Raw genomic sequence first — 17,577 nt, 5'->3', positions numbered from 1 at the left:
TAAGAGAGAATGTTTAGCTCAAAAAAAAAAACTATTTTTAGCTCATAGACTAAGATGACAAGAAAATTAACATGTGAAGAACATAAATATACCATGTTTATTTGAAAAACACAGGTGGTTAATATTTACAAGATTAGAGGAGAAAGGGAGTAAAATTAAAAGAAACGTACATATATTATATGGATTTTTTTGGGTTTTCGGGAAAGGCTGATATCGCAGAGAATATAGTTTGTAGGAGAGTAAGAATAATGAGTAAAGTTGCAGCACTGAAGGAGATAGCAGCCCATGGCGTATTGAAATAGTTATGCTTGAGTGAAGCTTTCGCCTTGTTCCATCTTTTATTACAATGATCACGTAAAGCTTTGCTGATCTCGTTGAACTTATCATCACATCGCTCTTCAACAAATTTGCAGAGATTGTTGAACAATTTTGAAACTTCTTTATCACTGCCTCCAATATTGTTGATTATGATTTCAGCTTGCACAAGTAAACTCACGTCTTTCTCTGTGCTTATCAACTTATCCATGAATGTGATATATTGGGTACACTTGCTCTTGTCTTCCAAGGGAAAATGCTCAAATGCTATCAAATTTCGCATGATGGGTTCGAAGAAATCATCAATCATTAAAGGTGGGATCGTTAAAATCCCATTTTTGAAGTTTATGTCCATCATATTTCTGGCGTCTTTTGCTTTCTTAATGGTGACACCAGCTTCATAAAGTTCAGTTATCGATGGAGGAGTTCTCAGACAATAATTATTTTTGTTGTCCTTTAGAGATTTATTATCGACGACAAAGTAGAAACTTAAGAAATCGACGAAGTGCTTTGGTTTTGTCAACGATGAATCAAAAAGAGAATAATTAACAAATCTAGGTAATAAAAACTCATGTGTTAATGTTAGAAAGGGGATGGAGGTTTTATTTTGTGGTATAAGATGGAACAGAGATTGAAGAACAAAGAAAGGGACTTGATTTTCCAACATAACCAAATCAGTATATATCTCATGATATCTTTGGTGGAAGGAAAGATCTAAATATTTTTGGGTTTTCGAGGAAACATTTGAGAGGCATTGGTCATGATGTTGTATCAAAAACTCCAGTATGAAACAACCATCCACAAGCATCATTTTATGAAAATCTTTATCACACATATGTATGGGTTCTGCATAGTAATTTCGAGCATTTTTCACCCAATTTTGAGTAGCTTTCACAAGGAGCTCCAACGAGTTCATCTTGTTATCTAGACGGTTTAGAAAGTCAACACAACGTCGAAGCTTATATTGTTCTGTGGCTATCAAATCTTTTCGACGATGGTGAAATGGACCTATGGAAATGACTTGAGGGGTATAGGCTGCATTATTCATCTTACGTAGCAATTTAGGAACTCGATAGATACTACATTCGAAATTAGCGGGAGGCAGTCGTTCCATCATTTTTTTAATGGATATTACAACATCACCACAAGGTTGTTCAACTTCACTCATTTCTGCCATATTGTATAGTATGTCGTTTGCTTGATGAGCTTCCATCCCACGTTTTTAAATTTCCTTGAATAAAGAGTAATGCATATATATTTTTAAAATGATCTAAAATAACGAAGCAAAAATGAATTTAATACAACAAAAGGTTACCTTGTCTGCAAATCGAGAGAAGAAGATGTTGGTGGTGAACGAAAATGAGAGAAGACTGGAAGAGAGGTGTGGAGTAATAAGAGAAGGTATGGAAGTGGAAGAATTAATAAGGCAAGCTTCCGATAACCACGAATACTACTAATGGGCATCGAACATAAACGATCATGAGGAGGAATAAACATAGACAACGAAAGAGCAATGACAAGCTCGGGTCCTCTATTTCTAATTATTCCACCCACTCTTCTCTTCCATCAACTTTCTCTGTAATGTCAAGATATGTAGCATCAAATGTTTTCATATGCATATCTCCGATAGAGGATTCATCACTACCAGTATATCAATTTAAAATCATAATTTAACTAAATCGGTATGGTTGTCTTATTAATTAAGAACTAGTTTGTTACCAATATTCAACATAGAACGATTTGTAAAGCGCCTTTATACTAAAGCATTATGCTTTATTTTTCTAACCCCTTTTCTTTTCTTCTCTTTTCTATATGGACACGCATGTCATGTCGTGATTCCTTCCCATTTTTGAAGGTCGAGGAAAGTGGCTTTAACTACACGTCAAGATATTTGGCTCCTCGTCCTTTCATTTTCCTATTTACATTTGAAACACAGAATTAGGAACCCTCGTTTTTTTTTTTTTCATGTTTCCATTTTTTAAAAAATAAATATTATTACGATCCATTTGTATATTAGTTATGAAGTTAAAGATTAAGTTTTAGCTCATAGAATAAGATGATAAGAAAATTAATATGAGACGAACAATAATGGAGGTAGTAAGATTATTTTTTACTTGGTAACAGACATAAATATAACATGTTTATTTGAAAAAACACGGGTAAATATAAGGTGTTACAAGATAAAAGGAGAAAGGGAGTAAAATTAAAACAAACGTACATATATTATATGGATTTCTTTGGGTTTTAAGGAAAGGCTGATATCTCAGAGAATATAGTTTGTAGGAGAGTAAAAATAATGAGTAAAGTTGCAGCAATGAAGGAGATAGCAGCCCATGGCGTATTGAAATAGTTATGCTTGAGTGAAGCTTTCGCCTTGTTCCATCTTTTATTACAATGATCACGTAAATCTTTGCTAATCTCGTTGAACTGATCATCACATCGCTCTTCAACAAATTTGCAGAGATTGTTGAACAATTTTGAAACTTCTTTATTACTGCCTCCAATATCGTTGATTATGATTTCAGCTTGCACAAGTAAACTCACGTCTTTCTCTGTGCTTATCAAATCATCCATGAATGCGATATATTGGATACACTTACTCTTGTTTCCCAAGGGAAAATGCTCAAATGCTATTAAATTTCGCATGATGGGTTCGAAGAAATCATCAATAACTAAAGGTGGGATTGTTAAAATCCCATTTTTGAAGTTTATGTCCATCATATTTTTGGCCTCTTTTGCTTTCTTAATGGTGACACCAGCTTCATAAAGTTCAGTTATCGATGGAGGAGTTCTCTGACAACGATTATTTTTGTTGTCCTTTAGAGTTTTATTATCGACGACAAAGTAGAAACTTAAGAAATCGACGAAGTGCTTTGGTTTTGTCAACGATGAATCAAAAAGAGAATAATTGGCAATAAGTCTAGGTAATAAAAACTCATGTGTTAATGTTAGAAAGGGGATGGTGATTTTATTTTGTGGTATAAGATGGAAGAGACGTTGAAGAACAAAGAAAGGGACTTGATTTTCCAACATAACCAAATCAGTATATATCTCATGATATCTTTGGTGGAAGAAAAGATCTAAATTGTTTTCCGTTTGGGAGGAAACATTTGAGTCATAATGTTGTATCAAAAACTCCACTATGAAACAACCATCCACAAGCATCATTTTATGAAAATCTTCGTCACTCATATTTACGGGTTCTGCATAGTAATTTCGAGCTTCTTTCACCCAACTTTGAGTCGTTTTCACAAGGAACTCCAATGAGTTCAACTTGTTATCTAGACGGTTTAGAAAGTCAACACAACGTCGAAGCTTATATTGTTCTGTGGCTATCAAATCCTTTCGCCTACGATGGTGAAATGGACCTACGGAAACGACTTGAGGGGTATAGGCTGAATAATTCATCTTACGTAGCAATTTAGGAACTCGATGGATACTACATTCTAAATTTGTGGGAGGCAATTGTTCCATCATTGTTTTAATGGATATTACAACATCACCACAAGGTTTTTCAACTTGTTCAACTTCACTATGTTCACCTTCACTAATTTCTGCCATATTGTATGATATGTCGTTTGCTTGATGAGCTTCCATCCCTCGTTTTAAAATCTCCTTGAATAAAGAGTAATGCTTATATATTTTAAAAATGATCTAAAATAACGAAGCAAAAATGAATTTAATGCACCAAAATGCAACTAAAGGTTACCTTGTCTGCAAATTGAGGGAAGAAGATGTTGGCGGTGAACAAAAATGAGGGAAGAACGGAAGAGAGGTGTGGAGTAAGAAGAGAAGGTATGGAAGCGGAAGAACTAATAAGGCAAGCTTCCGATAACTACGAATACTACTAATGCGCGCCAAACATAAATTACGATGAGGAGGAATAAACATAGACAACAAAAGGGCAACGAGAAACATGTGTCCTCTATGTCTAATTATTCCACTCACTCTTCTCGTCCATCAACTTTCTTTTCAACCTGTGCCTCTCCTATTTCTCTTAAATCACAAGATATGTAGCACCAAATATCTATGTATGTATATCTCCGATAGAGGATTAATCACTACAAGTATATCAATTTAAAGTCATAACACCTTTTTACTAAAGCATTATGCTTTATTTTTCCAACCCCTTTTCTTTTCTATATGGATACAGATGTCGAGATTCCTTTCTATTTTTGAAGGTCGAGGAAAGTGGCTTTAACTACGAGTCAAGATATTTGGCTCCTCATCCTTTTATTTTCCTGTTTACATTTGAAAAAGAGAATTAGGAACCCTCGTTTTCTTTTTCGTGTTTCCTATTTTTTTAAAAACGGATATTATTATGATTCATTTGTATCTTAGCTACGAAGTTAAAAGATTAAGTTATAAGTTTAGAACGGTCGAGTATTACATTAAATGATATATACATATACAGCAGAGAAGAGATAATGAATGGGCTGGGCCGAGTTTGGAAATAGAGGAGAGAGAATGTTAAATGGGCTGGGCCGAATTTGGAAATAGAAAAGAGAATGTTAAATGGGCTGTGCCGAATTTGGAAAGAGAGAAGAGAGAATGTTGAATGGGCTGGGCCTCATATTGGGCCATGAAGAGTTGTATTGGGCTGGTCTGTTTTAACACCTCTAAAGAGTACGAAACGCTTCTTCCCAACTCTCAAGCCTACACCCAACATCCAATCCTGGTCGTCTGATGTATATCCCATCCAACGACTTATAACCCTACACGTTCCCTTAACTAATACCTTTGATTTCCCTAATTTCTCATGGCCAGAACGCTTCCACGTTTGCGTTTTGTGAGCCGTTGGATGAAAAAACATTTAACGGCGTGAATCCCTCTGTCCCCGCTTTCTGAGTTAATTTTGGGAGTGAAGCTTTTATTATGTCCCGCTCTTTCTACCTCACTATTCTAGAAAATATCTGAAAAAAAAAAAAAAAAAAAAAAAGAATTTGTCCGGTCTTGTCTCTGTTTGTACGAAGAAATGCAGGAGCAAGCGACGAGTTCCGCCGCCGCTAGCTCTTTACCTTCGAGCAGTGAAAGATCGTCCAGCTCTGCTCTTCACCTCGAAGTGAAAGAAGGTTAATCTTCTTTCTGTTCTTTCTGTCTCTGTTTCGAGCTTCTTGATTTTTTTATTTACAGATTTTTCTGTAATTTTGTGTGAATGGGTGTTTTTTTGGGACTGAATGGGGCGAGAAATTTAGGAATGGAGAGTGATGAAGAGATCCGGAGAGTGCCGGAGATAGGCGGCGAATCGGCCGGAACATCGGCGTCCGGCAGGGAGACCGGTTCGTTGGCCGGTCCGGACCGGGTTCAGGTTTCTCGGGAGAGTCAAAGGAAGAGAGGGCGAACTCCGGCTGACAAAGAAAGCAAGAGATTGAAGAGGTGAGCTAGACGCGGGTCGTTTTGGTACTTTCACGTTTCAATTAATAATTTATATTTTCAATAATTATTTTATAAAATAAGGGATAAAAAAATATTCGAATTTAATTTATTTATTATTTATTTTTTTTTTAATATTCTTACATATAGTTTTGAAATCAATTTCCATTTATTCTTCTAAATGAATTAAAAATTAATTGTGAAAATGAATTAATTAATATTTTGTATAATTTATTTTTGAATAGATTATTGAGGTTTTGAAGCTATTTGTGTTATGTTTAATAAAGATTGCTGAGAAATAGAGTATCAGCACAGCAAGCGAGGGAGAGGAAAAAGGCGTATTTGAATGACTTAGAGATAAGGGTGAAGGATTTGGAGAAGAAGAACTCTGAACTTGAAGAAAGGCTTTCCACTTTACAGAATGAGAATCAGATGCTTAGACAAGTACGTTTTATTTATTCCCTAATTATATTCTTAATAATTTCAAGTTGGTTTCGTTCGGATTGGAAGAACGATGAGCCTTTGATGAACGAGTATCGAATTTGTTTTAACGCATACCGACTTGATTGCGAGTTGTAGATTTTGAAGAACACAACGGCAAGTCGGAGAAATGGGGAGTGAGGATGTGAAGTAGAGATGTATTTAGATGTTTGAGGCTTTCATGAAACAGGTTGCTTATATAACCTTTGCAAGAACGAACTTTAAACTCGAGACGTTCAGATCATCTTGTTCGGTATGTTCTTAAGGTGTAAAGCACAATGCTCTGTCTCTATGTAATAGACAAGTAAACGCATTCGTTCTTTAGAATGACCAATTCCTTTGTTCACCGCATCCAAGTTCTTGTTCTTTAATGAATTGGAGCCGTGGCTCCATCCATGAATCCTGACGAACCTGAAGAAAAATTTGTATTTGTTTAGGGGTTTCGAACTGTAAAAATGACCAACCTGTAAGAAAAATCTGTCTTTGTTTAAGGATTTCAAACAGTAAAAGTGACCAACCGATAAGAAAAATCTGTCTTTATTTAAGGGTTTCGAACAGTAAAAATGACCAACCTGTAAGAAAAATCTGTCTTTGTTTAAGGGTTTCGAACGGTAAAAGTGACCAACCTGTAAGAAAAATCTGTCTTTGTTTAAGGGTTTCGAATGGTAAAAGTGACCAACCTGTAAGAAAAATCTGTCTTTGTTTAAGGGTTTCGAATGGTAAAAGTGACCAACTTGTAAGAAAAATCTGTCTTTGTTTAAGGGTTTCGAGCGGTAAAAGTGACCAACCTGTAAGAAAAATCTGTCTTTGTTTAAGGGTTTCGAACGGTAAAAGTGACCAACCTGTGAGAAAAATCTATCTTTGTTTAAGGGTTACAAACAGTAAAAGTGGTACAACTGTGAGATCTTAAGAGAGCTAGTAGTGGGCTTGAGTTTTTACAAATGATATCATAACTAGTCACCGAGCGGTGTGTCAGCAAATACATTGGACTCCAAAGGGGGACGGATGGTAAGATTTCACATGGATTTGAAAAAGGAACAAAACATTTCTTATAAGGGTGTGTAGATCTCTTTTTAACATATGTCAGCAACACGTAACAAACTAAGGTAAACAATATCTGTTAGCAATGTGCTTCGACTGTTACAACAACTCGGGACATTACAACAGGACATGTTTGACTAGAACAAGGTATGAACTAAAATCTTGTCACTTAGGCTTCAAACAAATGGAACAGAGTGTCATATAAGAGATTATCAAAATAAATAGTTCAAAAGATTCAGCACTAGCCTTTCTAAAAGGATCCTTGAACTGAATCTTAGCCAAACAAAACGAAACGCAAAAGAAAAAAACAGGAAGAAAAAAAAAAACAAGAACAGAAAACAAAACTGTTTTTCCTCTCTAGTTCATAGCATGAATTGGTTGCTGTAACATACCATGAAAGAAAGGAGTCTCTACTCTTCACCATCGTCCTCAACAAGGATCCTCTTGCACGCCTCATAGCACATGAAAGAAATCCCAGCAGCAGGCACCAACTTCATGCAGCTAGGACCAAGCCCTCTGAATAGCCCCGGCATGCCTTCTTTCTCGAATATGCTCACAAGCGCATGGATGACATTCTTATAAACCTGTCTCCCGCTCAGAGCTCCAACCTGCATTTGCTTGCGCGCTACTTCCAGTGGGAACGTAACGCTACTCGAGAAGGCACCAGCTGCCGAGCCAATTAAAAGCGTTTCAATGTTTCCAATTCTCTCTTGCTTAAAAATTTTCCGGTAGGCCTTTCGTAATGTGTCATATGCAAAATAATTAGTTGCAGAATATGGAATCACTCCAATCAGACTGGGAGCAAGCCCTCTGTACAGTTCGGCAGGCCCTTCTTCTCTAAGTATTTTTAAGAATGCATCAAATAGACCATTGTATGCATCTCTCTGCAACATTCACAAAGCTCTATATAGCACTATCTCATACCAAAAAGGATTTATATTTGCTTATATAATCTAGTTATGTAAGTACCTGTATCGTCAATCGGGTTTTGAGTAGCTCGAGAGGATACGTGCATATCGTTGAGCTAACTCCTGCACAGGCCCCAGCGACAAACGAGGCAGAAATGGGAAGTTTTGGAGCCTCACCAGGTTTGGGTGACAGATTCTTGTTGACTGTGTCATACACAAAGAGCTGCACAAGGAGTGATGAAGAAAGTTTCAAGACTAGGCATTCAAGATATCAAATGGGTACCTTACGAGCAGCTGTGACGTCGTTCGTGGCTGAACTTTTCACTAATTTGAATCGCAAACGAAATTTAAATTACTGTTCGAAACAGCATGAAACACATGTTACATTTTTCAGAAGTATGCTTTTTTATGGTTCAACAATATCAGGTAGATCAAGTAGGATTCAAACAAGGTGATTCAATAACCCCACAACCACAGGTATTACGACACAAGCAATGTAACATCCCAAGCCCACCGTTAGCAACTATTGTCCTCTTTGAACTTTCTCTTTCGAGCTTTCCCTCAAGTTTTTTAAAATGCGTATGGTAGGGAGAGGTTTCCACACCCTTATAAAGAATGTTTCGTTCCCCTCTTCAACCGATGTGGGATCTCACAATCCATCCCATTTCGGGGCCTAGCATCCTCACTGGCACTCGTTCCCTTTCTCCAATCGATGTGGGACCTCACAAGCACCAAAACAACATATTGATACTAGTAATACAATCAGGGAGTAAGAACAAATAAGAGTTCAATGCTCCCAAGACTCCTCAGCCACAGCCTCTTCCTCAATAATCTATCCCAAACAGTCATGTAGAATCAATCGAACAAGGAAAAGTATGGGCAAAACAAGAACAAGAACAAGCCATTATCAAAAGTAAGTCGCCAATACAACAGATAAGGATAAAGCATGCAGAGATATGAACTCCCACTCACCAACAACTAAGCATAATAAAATCAGAAAAACAAAGTATATATATCAGAGATTAGAATACCTCTATGGCCTTGCTAGGTGCAACACGAATGATATTAACAAAATTTCCCCTAAAAAGCCCCTTCCACCCATCAGTTTGCATAATATTATGAAACACTTCTGTGGAAGAATTCCCACTACTCCCCACCATTAGATGTGTCCTTATGGTCTCCAATGGCGCCACGCAGGTCCTTGACACTGCCCCAGCAACAGCGCCACTCATCAGCCTCCTCAGTGAAGGATTCGCAACTTTAACTTTCAATTTAAGCCCAACCTTCTTCTTTTTCACAACCCCTTCCTCTTCATTAGCCCCAGGAACCCAAAAACCTTCCATCCAAGATAAATACTTCATGTACAAATCGGCGTAAGGAAGTTTATTGCCGCCATTGTTGCGAGGATTGGTAGAATCTGGGGAAATTCCAAAGCCCACTCCCATCTGCCCCACGCTTGCAAATAAGCCACCGGGTACAAACGTTTCATCCTGAAGACGACATTGAGATCCCAAACCAGAAACCGTGAAGAACCCATCATTTCTATCATCGAAACCTCGAATTTCCTTCCTACCCATAAATCAAAATCGAGAAATCAATCCCTTGACGAACAAATTAACCCCCACTCCTTTTGAAACCTCAAAAGGGTACTCGAATAATGAAACAAATCAACCGAGAATATCCATTTTCAAAGCGGAAAATTCGAGGAACAGATATTATAACAAAGCCGCATGAACTTGTGGCGTTGGGGGAAGGGATTTGTGATTTGGAAGATGGGGTTAAACTCGAATTCGAAGGAAGAATTGGAAAATCGAAAAAACCTAGAAGGAAAGATAGAAGAGAGGCAGATGAATTGTGTCTTTCACCAACCCAAACAGTGCGGCCAAGCTGAAGGATTCGAAGGAAATATTTTAATGGAGGAATACTAAGGTACCTTTGCCTGCCTTATTCGCTCCGCAGATTGGCCTCTGTTTGGTAGCAATTTCTTCAATTTCTTCCATTTCTCATTCTATTAAAATATTAAATAAAAAATTCCATGAAATTTAATTTAAAATTTATCCAATTTTTTAAAATTATTTTTATAAACATTGGTATCAGACACACAGAGAACGAAACATTGTTATTAGACATGTTTTAAGACAGAACTTTTTACATTGTTATTAGACATGTTTTAAGACAGAACTTAAAAAGTGACAATATCTACTGACAATGTTTAATTACCATTTGATTATTCATTTTTTAATTAGACGTTCGATTGGCTGTAAAAACTAATACCGTTCTATCATGTGTTAAAATAATGATCCCACTAGGATTAGGATTTGCATTCGATAAGTGACTCGGAGCACTAACTTTTTTCCAAACCCACATGTGATGAAATCAAAATCAAATACAACCTCCTCCCAAAACCATACTATAAATACATATCCAATGCCTAAACCCAACCATATATCAACTCATCACATCAAGCTAGCTCATGGCTCTTCAACACAATAAGCCAACAACAATGGCTCTCCTCTTCTTCTTAGTCTTCGAGCACATTTCCACCGCTCGTGCAGACATTGGCACAGCCATAGCGTACGGCCCTCCATATCTACGTAAGTAAAAGACATTATCTTCGTACATATTTAACCCTACGTTAACTTAAATTTATAAATGGTCTTGTGTTTGTGCTTGTGCTTGTGCTTACAGCCACACGATGTAATGGAAACAACATCGATCAGTTCCCACCCGGTAACTTCTTCGTAGCGGTCAACGAAGGGTTATGGGATAACGGTGCTGCATGCGGTCGTCGATATAGATTACGATGTTTAAGCGGTCGAAATCGCCCATGCAAGACCGACATCATCGAAGTTCAAGTCGTGAACTTTTGCCCTAAGTCACCATGTCCCTCTTCCTTTCTCATGTCTAAAGAGGCCTTCTCCGCCATCTCTCGTCTCTCTAGTGTCAAACTCAACGTCGAATATATTGAGTACGTAACGTTTTCTCTTACTAAATATATCATAATTCATCGTTCTAAGCGTTTTCTAAATCGTAGCGTGTTTTTGCAGGATATAATATCAGAGTCTTTGCAGCCTTGTAATGTTAAGCATTAAATATGCTTTATTTTTCATTCCATTATGATCATTCAAGTGCATGTCTATCACGTTTGTTCTTTAAAAATGAGGGGCTAAGCTCTAATAGATAAGAATCTTTAAACAAGCTGCAGCTAATCCACTGAATGCCATTTAACAAAGAAGAGAGAGAGTTGATTATGATTTAATTAACAGTTTCCTAATTGAGTTGGTTAGTGGAACAAAAAGAACTAATACTTATAACTTATCTTAATGTATGGTGTATTATTATTGTTATTAATCTCTATATACCACCATAAGAGCTAATGGGTATAATGATTATGTGGCCAATAACCCGTCTTTATATTATAAAGAGACTAACTTACGTGCGTGTTTGAATGACGTTTGCGAGGGAGGCATCTAACGATAAAGATATCACAATGTGACTGACTGAAAGTTTTGAATGGTTAAATATATGAGAGAGAAACTGCAAAAGTACTTCACATTGATTACAGTGACATAATTTGTAATAGTCCAAGTCTACTATTGGAGAGTACTGTCTGTTTTAGCCTGTTATATATCGCCGTCAGCTTGATGATTTTAAAACGCGTTTGTTAGGGAGAGGTTTCCACATCCTTATAAGGAATGTTTCGTTCTCCTCTTCAACGGATGTGGGATCTCACAATCCACTCCTTGGGGGCGAGCATCCTCCCACACTGACAGGTGCTGGCTCTAATACTGTCCTCTCTAACCGATGTGGGATCTCACAATCCACCCCTTGGGAGCCAGCATCCTCCCACACTGCCAGGTGCTGGTTCTAATATCATTCGTAATAGCCCAAGCCCACCGCTAGTAGTGAGATTGGTCCATGACCCTCGAATTCTGAAGGCATCCTTGGAGTGATCTTGTAGTTTCTACGGGTGGAGACAATGGGATCGATCCATGGATTTTCCCTTCTTTTGCTGCAAATCGTTCGAAGGGTTGAAGGGAGATTGTACATCAAGTTGTTCAGAGGGGTCAACTTGATCCTATTTTTCAAGGATTCTAGACGAGGAAATCCTAATAGAGCTGCCGACTTTAACTATTTTCCATCCTACTTCTCCTACGTTCTTGACATCCATCGTTGTCTTGATAGAGTCTTTCGGTGACAAATATGAGTTGAAATTGTTAAAGAATCTTTTATTTGAGCTTCGATCTTTTCGTTATATTAAAGAATTTGTTGACCACTAACAAAATATAAGTAAATTAAAATGAGTTGGGGAAGATTTGATGATGATGAGTTTGATGAGGATGGCCTTAAATTACACCTTAAGTTGGTTGGTGAAGCAAAAAAGATAGGTTTTATACATGAATCTGCAAATTATAATCATATACCAAAAGCAAACCTTACTTTATTTGTATATTATAAGATGGAATCATGGGCAGCCATGGTTAAACAATGCATACCCAACATTATCACATAAGTAGGCATGATACACATATAGAGCAGCGTTTATCAATGAATATATTATATAGCATTATCTTTTGATATCTTTTGGCACGAAGACTCCTTAATTATTTAATCTACGTGTTGATAAGTGTGGATAGATGACAAGAAATATGTTTTGATAAGAGACTTAATTGATCATTGTTTCTAGAACGTTCGAGATGAGAAGGAGGCGTAGTCTTCAGTTTGAGAAAAGGATAGTTGGGAGATACATGTATAATTTTTTATCAATTAGAGAGGTCGGAAAAGATTAATTAGAGATGTTTATTTAACCGAGCGCTTAGCCCATTTGGTGTCCCATTTGGTGTCGTGAGAGCTCAGCCCATCTTCAAGCCCGTACGCTTGAAACAAAGCTCAGCCCATTTGGTGCCATACGCTTGAGTGCCACCGACTCATAAAGATGTAGACCTTTTTTTTCTTTTTTTTTTTTTTTTTTTTTTTGGCGTTTTACATTGATTAGTGGAATCTTTTTTTGCATTATTTTAGGGTGGCTATAAATAAAATAAATTATCAACTTCATGCATGGATATTTAAATAAATATGGAACAGTTTAATACTATATATTGAAAATAAGTACAAATTATTATTATTATTTTTAATTTTGTTTCAATTTGGTCCTATAATTTAAAAAAATTTTAATTTAATTTTAATATATAGTTTGAGTAATGTTAATCTCCATACATCCCTAATAATTATTAGGAAAGCCGTTTAATGACCTAATCATGAAAACGACCCATTGAGAATAGTTCCATTCAGGGTCTTTACCAATAAATTCTATAATTTTATAATTTTATATACTTTTGTTCGTGATCCATGCTACCAACTTTATATCTCAATTCTTTTGATTTAATATTTAAACTTTGTATTAAAAATATCTTTTTTTAATTCAATTTTTTTTATGGGTTAGACTACGTGTCGTTTTAGTCCATATTATATCTCAATTAATTAAATTAGGTTTGAATTAGTTTTAAAATCCAAAATTAGGAACGTGTATAAGTCGATTAGGTTGATTGGAGAAAAATCCGTCGAACAATTCTACTTTTGGATTAGTTAGGTTGGTGATTTGAATAACGGTAAACGTTCACAATTCAACTCAACTCAAACCTTATTTTTAGGTTTCGTTGAGTCGAGTCCCGTGTTAATTTTTTTATTATTAATAAAATCTAAATATCAAAAATTCACAAGTCACTAACATCTGTGACAGATATTAAATATTTTTAATTTTCATAATAGCTGACTTATGAATCCAGTTTTTAAATTGGTTATATATGAACCAAATCGAATTTTCTAAGCTATATATATTTTTATATTTATAATCTAATCTTAATTCGAGTTGATGGGTCAATCGAGTCATACGAACATTTATTATTTATAATGAAAATGGATAAAAAAAAAATCATATTATCTAAATAAATCCATAAAATATGAGGTGGGAAAAGAAAAATTGGAAGCTCCTCAGTCCTCACACTTAACTTCAAGGACTGAAGCAGTCAATTGTGACTAAGTACACACTAAAGTAATAGCCAACGTGTTCTGTCCTTTCATTTGTCTCTTAGGTTTGTATGGGGCCCACCTTCGCCAAACTCTTTGACTTTTCAACGTGTACAACACCAAAGTCAAATTATGCCAGCTGCCTTACCTCGGTGATTTTATCAAACTCCTTTACATTTAATGCTTAATTAGACTCTTAATTAAACTCCATATTTATTCCTTTTCATTGAATTGAATTGAATTAATCCATTTTTATTTTAATAATACATTAAATAATTACCGTTGACCCTAAATTTCCGAGTCGCAGAAACATCGTAACTCCTCCAAACGACGTCGTTTCAGTAGTTTATGTCGGGGACAGAGATCCATAAACTTTGCCCTCCCCCTACCTTGAAGTTCGTAGAAAATTATAAAATTGCTCTATTTTTTTTTAATATAATTAAATTTTATGAGAGAATTTTATATTTTTAAAATTAACGGATAAAATTGATGTCGAGGGTAGCTCAACATTGAGCTGTACTGGTTCGTTTTTAGTTCTAACCAGCTTTTCGAACTCATAAATTCTAATAATCCAACAAAATTTACCGAAATAAACAAGTAGATTTAAAACTCGGGATGAATTTCATTTTGTGTAATTTATTTTTCCCTTTCTTTCGACTCTTAAATTACATCATATGAAACATTAATATAAAAATCCTAACAGACAATGAGACACAGAAAGAAAGGGATTTTTTTTTTTTTTTTTTTTTTTTTTTTTTTTTTTTTAAATTTTGTGAATGGCTTCACTTCCCCGTTCCATCGCCGGCGTTTTTCACTTCTAACAACCTTCCAGCCTCCTCATCGGCCGCCGCCGATTTCTTCTGCGATTCCTTGGCCTTCAACGCCTGTAATTTCGAGTGATTATAATACGCCACACCCAAAAACGCAAGCCCATAACCAACCAAATTAATCGGCGTCACGGTATCCTTAATCACCGACCACGAGAAAGCAATCAACAACCAATCCTTAACAACTCCGGCGACATTCATCGTCAAAGCCGAAGTCTTCCCGACAAGAAGAAAAACAGCCAAATTCAACGCAAAAGCACAGAGCGAATTGGTCCCAAAAACCCAAAAATCAAATCGAAAACTGGAAGACTCCCTCAAAATCGGATACTCAACGAACACCCACGGCACGAAAAGAAAGACAAAACAACAGGGGGCGACATAATACAGAGACGTAATCGGATTCAGAGAAATCCCTTTAGAGGTAAGCAAAATTTGAATCATAACAAGTCTGGTAGCCTCAAAAGCAACAGCACCCAATTGAAGAAAAACCCCCCAACCATTGAATTGCGCCTCACCATAGGCGGCAACGGCGACCCCAAATGAAATTGATAGCATATTGAAAAGGGTATCGGATTTAAACGGCTCTTTTTTAAAGAGGACACCAATGGAGTAGACAGCGACAGGCATGAGCGCTTTGAGCATTTGGATGAAGGAAACAGAGAGGAAGATGTAGGCGGAATTGGAGAGCCAAAGGGAGAAGGCGTAGAGGGCACCGATGGGAAGAACAGAGGAGATGTAGAGATCTCTGGACATGGAAACAGGCTCAACAAGCTTGAAGACGCGGATGATTATGAAGGCCAGGGAAGAACAGAAGGCCATATGGATCATGGTGAGGGAGATTGGGAATGGCCAATTATACATCTTCTTGTCGAGGATGAATTTGTTGTAGACGATGACTGTGAAGCTTAGGAAGATCCATATGCCCACGTAGGCATAAGAGAGGAGGATTTTTTTCACGACGCTTTCGCTCAGAGCACCGCCTTTCCCCATTGTTGCCGGAGATGGAAGGAGGGGGGTGGCGGTAGCGGCGGAGGCTGCGACGGGGGAGAACAGGGGAAGAGGGAAGTGGGGGATTTGGGAAATTGGGGAGACTTTTTCTTTCAATATATAAGAAAATAAAATAGGATGGGGAAATGAGGTTAAATTACATATTTGGGTCTTTGTTAAAAAAAACTAATTTCGTTACTATTATAGTTTTAAATGGTTTAATTTAATTACATAAGGGAGAAACTAATAAACTGAAGTAGTTTAAAGATAGTATTAAATACTAAAATTATTTAATATATATTAATATATATATATATATATATATTGAGAGTAATGTCTAAATTAGTAATTTAACTCAAAAGACTAATACAGACGAAGGGTGAGGGCTTTTGCGTGGGGATAGGGAAGCAGAAGGATATATATATATATTAGACAAAGACAAATCAGAAAAATATTTACTATTTACTTGGTAACGTAATTATATTAATATGAATTAAAAAAAGGATAAATTATATAATTTAATTAAAATATAAAAAAAATTATAAAATATATAACTGGAAATTGAAATTTTTAGAAATAAAAATACGTAATTAAAAGTAAAGTCATTCCATATGGCCAAATTGGTAATTTAATAATTAAAAGAAAAAGAAAACCAATAATAGAGATGAGGAGTGAAGGAAAATTATTCGGGCTTTCAATCATACTGGTGGCGGCCTAAATTATTTAAATATTTATTTTATTATATTTATATTTATATATATATATACATAAAGACAAATTAGGGAAAATACGATTTTCTCCTTATATATTTATAATCAAATAATTTAGAATCAATTTTCAAATATTCCAATCTTCTATATATTTATATATGAAAAGTCAGTTCCACCCCCCACTCTTTCAGTAGTTGCAACATGCCACTGCCAGCTGTCTTAATACTTTTCCATTGACTTTTATTTTTTTTGCTTGGATCTCTCTCGTGAATTAGGCTAATGTATATTTTTATTTATCTTTTTAATTATTTTAGAAAATATTAATTGTCTTTTTAGTGTTAATTTTTATTTAATCTCTGTTAAAGATTTGATACAATATTTACTGAAGTCCTAAAAATTTAGAGGAAAAAATCATTCAAAATTACTACCAATTTTAGCATTTTATAAAATTTTAAATGTAAGATATTAGATTTTAAATTATAAGAAATCAAATAAAATGCCTGAATAAAATTATTAATTTAAATTTGGCTTTGTGACGGTACTGAACACCTTCATAATGGTATATCTAATTTTTACAGCTTTCAATTAGTTTCTATCCCTCAAGAAATCACATCTTTTTATCTTTTATCTATTTTTATTACTCATTCACCTATCACGTCCCACCGTGTTTATTAATTCGAACTTTAAACTTCTCGATCGAGATAGCTTATTTTTACTGTGTCATAAAGAAATCATTTTATAAGAGGACGGACTATTTTTTGTTTTTTCTCGACTTCATCATAAGGTCAACGTACCAAAGAAAAAGATTCCAAAAAAATAATAATTATTTAAAAGAATCATTATTTGAATAAATCATTCTGACCAAGACATTTTGATAATTGCATTGGTTGGGTGTAAATGTAATAATAT

General features: G+C 35.7%; 6 protein-coding genes across 7 annotated transcripts; 2 read left to right on the top strand and 4 right to left on the bottom strand.

Moving 5' to 3' along the window:
- Positions 1-74: 74 nt before the first annotated feature.
- Positions 75-1,933, bottom strand: LOC111805323 (UPF0481 protein At3g47200-like). The gene is made up of 2 exons (XM_023690340.2): positions 1,631-1,933; positions 75-1,546 (listed from the first exon to the last, which is right to left on the bottom strand). Exon 2 carries the CDS (start codon positions 1,526-1,528, stop codon positions 176-178), a length of 1,353 nt encoding a protein of 450 aa, XP_023546108.2. The 5' UTR covers positions 1,529-1,546; positions 1,631-1,933; the 3' UTR covers positions 75-175.
- Positions 1,934-2,407: 474 nt separating this feature from the next.
- Positions 2,408-4,317, bottom strand: LOC111805324 (UPF0481 protein At3g47200). Of its 2 annotated transcripts, none has more exons than XM_023690342.2 (2): positions 4,025-4,317; positions 2,408-3,930 (listed from the first exon to the last, which is right to left on the bottom strand). In XM_023690342.2, exon 2 carries the CDS (start codon positions 3,910-3,912, stop codon positions 2,560-2,562), a length of 1,353 nt encoding a protein of 450 aa, XP_023546110.2. In that variant the 5' UTR covers positions 3,913-3,930; positions 4,025-4,317; the 3' UTR covers positions 2,408-2,559. The 2 variants fall into 2 exon arrangements, with proteins under 2 accessions (XP_023546110.2, XP_023546111.2); XM_023690343.2 differs by having other exon boundaries at positions 2,408-3,927.
- A 902-nt stretch (positions 4,318-5,219) lies between these two features.
- LOC111805079 (transcription factor HY5) lies at positions 5,220-6,519 on the top strand. Its single transcript, XM_023689955.2, has 4 exons — positions 5,220-5,387; positions 5,511-5,691; positions 5,976-6,132; positions 6,268-6,519. Exons 1-4 carry the CDS (start codon positions 5,291-5,293, stop codon positions 6,307-6,309), a joined length of 477 nt encoding a protein of 158 aa, XP_023545723.2. The 5' UTR covers positions 5,220-5,290; the 3' UTR covers positions 6,310-6,519.
- An 840-nt stretch (positions 6,520-7,359) lies between these two features.
- LOC111805774 (adenine nucleotide transporter BT1, chloroplastic/mitochondrial) lies at positions 7,360-10,101 on the bottom strand. Its single transcript, XM_023690997.2, has 3 exons — positions 9,149-10,101; positions 8,179-8,340; positions 7,360-8,093 (listed from the first exon to the last, which is right to left on the bottom strand). Exons 1-3 carry the CDS (start codon positions 9,692-9,694, stop codon positions 7,620-7,622), a joined length of 1,182 nt encoding a protein of 393 aa, XP_023546765.2. The 5' UTR covers positions 9,695-10,101; the 3' UTR covers positions 7,360-7,619.
- Positions 10,102-10,427: 326 nt separating this feature from the next.
- On the top strand, positions 10,428-11,418 carry LOC111804866 (EG45-like domain containing protein). Its single transcript, XM_023689669.2, has 3 exons — positions 10,428-10,711; positions 10,806-11,085; positions 11,165-11,418. Exons 1-3 carry the CDS (start codon positions 10,591-10,593, stop codon positions 11,169-11,171), a joined length of 408 nt encoding a protein of 135 aa, XP_023545437.2. The 5' UTR covers positions 10,428-10,590; the 3' UTR covers positions 11,172-11,418.
- A 3,306-nt stretch (positions 11,419-14,724) lies between these two features.
- Positions 14,725-16,067, bottom strand: LOC111806201 (putative sugar phosphate/phosphate translocator At5g25400). Its single transcript, XM_023691583.2, has one exon. It carries the CDS (start codon positions 15,959-15,961, stop codon positions 14,927-14,929), a length of 1,035 nt encoding a protein of 344 aa, XP_023547351.2. The 5' UTR covers positions 15,962-16,067; the 3' UTR covers positions 14,725-14,926.
- Positions 16,068-17,577: the final 1,510 nt, after the last annotated feature.

Source organism: Cucurbita pepo, chromosome 11 (genome assembly GCF_057944985.1).
Source record: "Cucurbita pepo subsp. pepo isolate OVF chromosome 11, ASM5794498v1, whole genome shotgun sequence".
Lineage (NCBI taxonomy): Eukaryota > Viridiplantae > Streptophyta > Magnoliopsida > Cucurbitales > Cucurbitaceae > Cucurbita > Cucurbita pepo.
Note: the sequence above shows the minus strand (reverse complement) of the source record. Positions and strands in the feature narration are given on the sequence as shown.